The 5,817-nt window shown below is 23.8% G+C and overlaps 1 protein-coding gene and 1 pseudogene across 1 annotated transcript; both read right to left on the bottom strand.

The window, feature by feature from the left end:
- Positions 1 to 237: 237 nt before the first annotated feature.
- On the bottom strand, positions 238 to 905 carry LOC113867979 (stress-induced protein KIN2-like). The gene is made up of 3 exons (XM_027503509.1): positions 852 to 905; positions 704 to 772; positions 238 to 312 (listed from the first exon to the last, which is right to left on the bottom strand). The coding sequence occupies exons 1-3, from the start codon at positions 903 to 905 to the stop codon at positions 238 to 240; spliced, it is 198 nt and encodes a 65-aa protein (XP_027359310.1).
- Positions 906 to 3,728: 2,823 nt separating this feature from the next.
- On the bottom strand, positions 3,729 to 4,737 carry LOC113866564 (annotated as a pseudogene).
- Between the last annotated feature and the right edge of the window lie 1,080 nt (positions 4,738 to 5,817).

Genomic DNA, 5,817 nt, shown 5'->3' with positions numbered 1-5,817 from the left:
ATTTTATCAGATAATACGTACGTTTAGTGAACTTTCTGAAAAGTTATATTAAACAATTGGACAATTGAATTAAGATGATTATATTTTGATAAAATTAATTTTGCTGAACTTACAATGGAATTGAAATGGTTGCACTTGAAATAAAATGAAAGACATGTTTCTGAAAAATACCAATTAGCAGAACATGATTTATTTCATGAGAAAGGACTGTCTAGCACAATGATCCATTTAGCTACTCTACTTGTTCATCCCTATTGCATTCTTCACGGCATCAGCAGCTTCTTGTGCTTTAGCTTTCATTTGCTGCCCGCCCTATACATAATTAACAAAATATAAGCTTTACTTTTAGGGTTCTACTTTATTAACAGTTATAAAAATAGAAAAATGTTTTTTGAGGATATAAATGGAACAAAAAGAGTTTTTTTTACAGTATATATACTATAAAATTGTTTACAATGTTGTCTATTATTTTTATGTTCGAATAATATAACTGTAAAATTGAACCAATATTTTAAAATTAATTTTCACCATATATTTTTATTAAAATGTGTGTGTGTGTTTTTTTTTTTTTTTTTCAAAGAATGAGAAATAATTTTTTAAGAGTAAACCAACCGGAAATTGAACATGCGGGTATCAGTGTGTGCTGCATATACAAATCACATTATTATGATTAAGACAAATGGTAAGGAATAAAACTAGGAACCTCTTGCATAGATTCTTGAGCAGACTGAGCAGTATTGCTAGCCTTGTCCATCAAGGTGCTAGCCTTTTCCTGAAACAGCACAAAAACTTGTCTGAGTTATCAAAATTGAGAACATGAAGTGATCATAGCAGTGGAAAAATTAAGAGACCTGAGCTTGGCCCTTGGCTTGTCCTGCTTGGTAGCTCATGTTTTGGGAGTCCATATCTTGATTCTTCTATTAAACTGTTGTAATCAAACCAAATGTTTTGAAAATCAGGTGTTGTTTTAGTTTTTCTGATGCATATTTCTTACTTCCTGTTGTAACTTATATAGTTTCTTAATGCACTGTAGCATTCAACACGTGGTTTTTTTCATGTTTTCTTACACCAATTCCAATTCACAGTTTGCTCCTTCACAAGCGTTTTCAAGGGCACATGTCATGTCATTCTTGGAAAGTTGCTAACCTTAGCTTAGATGGGATCTTATCTTTTTTCTTCTAATAATAAGGCAATTTTGATTTGATGTTATGGCTGAAATATTTGTTGCAAAAGTGTTCACATGTGTGTGTTGGATATTATAAGTGAACCACGAAGCGTTAATTAACTATCTAAGTTATATCATATAAGCATGAATGCTACCGTCATTACCAGTAAAAAATGGTAGTAATTAGAGATGTAAATGAGGCAAATTTTACTTAAAATCGAAGGTTGATTTGTAAAAAAGAAATACCTTAACATGAGTCATTTTTTTAAATGTGTAAAAATTAAATCTTAAGTTTCTTTAGATTAAATATTTTTGAAATTTTAGTTTGGTTTATTGTTTTGTTTCCAATTTGTTTGGTTTTAAAAATATTATAATCATTTATTTAGAATATAATTTATTCAAACATGTGTCTAATATATAATAATAACCTATATTTTATTGGAAATTGTATAATATTATAACTTAATAAAATATATTTATTATTAATTTTTTATCATTTATTATTGGATACACTTTATATATATATATATATATATGAGAAGGATTTTTTTACATCAGTATAAATATAAAAACTTTTACACTCAATCTGAGTCTTTCGTTTAACTTAAATCTAATAATTAGTGAAGTTTATTGTATTATTTTATTTTAATAATTTTTATATTTTTAAAATATAAATAAATATTAAATTTTAGATAACATACTTATAAATATTTAAATTATATAAAATTTGATATACATATTCATAAAATTAATATAATATAAATTAACAATTAGATTAATTAATTTTATATTTTATGAAATATTATTAAGATGTGTAAATGGTCAAGTTTAATACTTAATATCAATAGATGTTAACTCTTAAATTGGTTCTTGAGATTGTTAGAGTTAAACATTTTAGTTTATTAGATTTTAAAATACTTTCATGGTTCTCTTAGATTATTTATTGTACATCAATCTAGTCTTTAACATCATTTACTATTAGAGATAGAAATAGATCAGGATATTTAACAGAGGCCTATGGCTTAGGCTTTTTAAAACTTAGCCTATTTAATTAATAAGTTTAATTTAGATTTTTTAAAAAGCTTAATTAATTAAATAAAACAAGTATGAGCTTAAGAAAAAGTCTATTAAGCCAATTAGAATAGTTTATTTAAAATTTATAAAATTTATAATAATATATTAAATAATTTTATATAAAAATAATATAATAATATATTAAATCAATTAAATTTTAAAATAATAAAATTTTAAGAGAGAGAGCACTCGAGTTTTTTGACATATTTTAGACACATAACACTAATTTACATTGCACTTTCTCGATTACGTCTATCGCTAGTTTGTCTTATCTCATTCATTATCTTTTTTCAATCTTGCGCACTTATTTATATTATATCATTTTTTAATAGTTTATTTAGATATAAGTCTTATGGCTTTTAAAAGGTATATATGATTAGATAGTTTAATAGTTTATTTATAAAAGCAAAGTTATGCTTAATAAAAAGTTTATGACAAATAATAAGTAGTTTATGTTTCAAAATTATTAGACAAATCTGAACTATTCATGCAAAGTCTAGTTTAACCTAACCTATTTCTATCCCTATTCACCATTAAAAAATAATGGCTAAAAAATTACAAATAAATATAAAAATCTAATAAAGAATATTAATCCTTTAACAGTTAAGATTATCACTAAGAGAATCTAACTCAATTCACCTTTATTAACTTGAAAAACTTTTTTCTCCTTCGACCAAAGAAGAAGGAAAAGTAACTTTGCAACCACACACAATCAAAGATTTTTTTAAAAAAATATGTTTTAAATTGGTAGAACAATCTGTTTCGTCGCATATTGTTAAATTAAGTATTTTTTTTCTTAATAATTAAAAGTATATTATATGATATTTTAAACTTTAATAAATGTTATAAATTAAAAAAAGGTAAAAATTTTAATTCTTAATAATAAATATTGTATTATATTTAATAAAATTTAATTTTTAAATTTAAAATATGATAAAAGATCCCAACTTAAATTAATATTGATTATTTAAAAAATTATTAATCCAACAATTTATTATTATAATAATATCATGAATATCATATATTTAAAATTTTTACAAAACTTAAATATTTGTCGATTTTTGTCCAATAATAACATTTAGTTATATTTAAATAGTATATAACATGGTAAAATATAACCAGGTGGTGAGGTATTAATTAATATTTACAATGTGTGAAATTTGTGTAGGGTTAATTTATTTTACAATAATATTAAGTTCAATAGTTGGGTAATTAAAATTTAATGAAATATTATAAAAATATCATTCTACTAAGTCTGACATACAGTGAAATTTCACATGATCTGGACCACATAATTTAATAAGTAATAAGAAATGGATATTTCAACACTCAAATTTGAAACTTTAATGAAATCATTATTGTATTTGGTTTTGCTAAATGGTTACACTTGAAATAAAATGAAACACATGTTTGTGCAAATACATCAATTAGCAAAACATGGTTTATTTCATGGAAAGCAGTATCTAGCACAATGATCCATTTAGCTACTCTAATTGTTCCCTGTTGCATTCTTTACAGCATCAGCAGCTCCTTGTGCTTTTAGCCTTCAATTGCTGCCCGGCCTATACATGACAAACAAATAACCTTTACTTTTGGTGGATCTGATTTATTAAAGATTATAAATATAGAAAAATGTATTTTTTATCTGAAGAAATAAAATAAAATAAAAATTCTTTTGATTTTAGAGTATAATTTTATATGCATAATATACATATATATAATATAATATAACAACAATTAAGTCTTTTTCTAAATAATTATTTTCAAATATTTAAGATATTATCTTTTTAGGCTCAAAAATAATTGTAAAAATAAATTGTGGGCCCGTATTTATTAAAATATAGTAAAATTAATTTTGATAGAATAAATTTTGAACCATTGTTAAACATATTTAGACTATGTTAAAAATAATTTTAACCAAATATTAATATTATAACCTGTAATTTGTTAAAACGTATAAGAATTGGTTTTTTAACTGTAAGACAAACAGATGCAGAACATGCATGTTTTCACTTTGTCTTGATTACTAATCACATTATTAATTAATTAGGAGAAATGTTAAGAAATAAAAGTAAAAACCTCTTGCATGGAGTCTTGTGCAGATTGAGCAGCATTGCTGGCCTTGTCCATCAAGTTGCTAGCCTTTTCCTGCATTGGAACAAAAACTTGATTGAGTTATCAAAATTGAGCAAATGAAGAGACCATAACAAAGAGAAAGTTATGTCATAGACCTGAGCTTGGCCCTTGGCTTGTCTTGCTTGGTAGCTCATGTTTTGGGAGTCCATCTTTATTCTTCTGTTAAACTTTTGTAATCAAACCAAATGTTGTGAAAATCAGGTGTTACTTTAGTTTTTCTTATGCATATTTCTCACTTTTGTTGCAACTTATATAGTTTCTCAATACACTACAACATTCAACATGTGTTTTTTTCATGTTTTGCTACACAAATTTCGATTCACATTTTCTCCTTCACAAGCGTTTTCAAGGGCACATGTCATGCCATTCTTGGAAAATGGCTAACCTTAGTGTAGATGGGATCTTATTTTTTTCTCCTTCTAATAATAGGGCAATTTTGATTCGATTTTATAGATGAAATATTCGTTGCAAAAGTATACACACGTACGTGTGAGCATATTATGCGTGAACTACTTAGCGTTAATTAGTCAATCCAAGGTATATCATATAAGCATGAGTGCTACTGTCAAATTAAGTAAATGAAAATGAAGCAAATTGATTAATTATTTGAAATTTATCCTTGATTTCTAAAAGGAAAACTACTTTAACCTGAGTCATTTATTTAAATGAGTAAAAAGTAAAGCTCAAGTTTCACTTAGATTAAAAATGTTGAAATTGTAGTTTTTTTTTTTCTAAGTTTGTTTAATTTTTAAAATATATGGTTATTCACCTAAAATATAATTTTTCTAAAGTGTGTCTAAGTACATACAATAAGAACCTATACATAACAAGTTTTTATTGAAAATCACATGATATTATTGAATTCAATGCATTAATAATATTAAAGGCTATAAATTGCAATAAAAACTTACTAATTATATATAAAAGAGAGAGAATTAAAATCTATTGATACTGACTGTCAAACATAGACATTTACTTCATAAAAACTTTCTATAGATTGTGAAATTTACCAAATCAATTATTTATTTAATAGATCAGTTTTATAAAATTTCATATGATAACAGAATTGATAGGTATTTCATTACAATTTATTTTATTTTAATGAATATTTTGTTTGTAAAATATAAGTAGATATTAAATTTTAGATAATATACCTACAAATATTTAAATTGTGTAAAATTTGATGTATGTGATCATGAAAATAGTATAAAATAATTTAACAATTGAATTTGTTAATCTTATATTTTATGAAATATTATTAAGATATATAAATATTCAAGTTTAATATTTGATGTTAATGGATCCTAACTATTTATAATGTAAAAATATATTTGATTATAAAATGAATTTAATTTTTTTTACTTTGTCAATAAATTTAAACATATAAAGATAAAATTTAAGTTAATTATTTACCTTAAGATATGTATAATTGATTACTTAAT

This window comes from Abrus precatorius, unplaced genomic scaffold (assembly GCF_003935025.1).
Source record: "Abrus precatorius isolate BTA unplaced genomic scaffold, Abrus_2018 Scaffold5, whole genome shotgun sequence".
In the NCBI taxonomy this organism is placed as follows: Eukaryota; Viridiplantae; Streptophyta; class Magnoliopsida; order Fabales; family Fabaceae; genus Abrus; species Abrus precatorius.
This window is presented reverse-complemented; position numbering and strand designations above follow the sequence as displayed.

What these genes read in the sequence shown, in the direction of transcription:
- LOC113867979 (XM_027503509.1), bottom strand. Translation starts at nt 905, where the DNA reads ATGGACTCCCAAAACATGAGCTACCAAGCAGGACAAGCCAAGGGCCAA. An exon ending in AAGCCAAGGGCCAAGCTCAG is followed by an intron (nt 773 to 851) that starts GTCTCTTAATTT and finishes GTGCTGTTTCAG; the next exon opens with GAAAAGGCTAGCACCTTGAT. An exon ending in CTCAAGAATCTATGCAAGAG is followed by an intron (nt 313 to 703) that starts GTTCCTAGTTTT and finishes AATTATGTATAG; the next exon opens with GGCGGGCAGCAAATGAAAGC.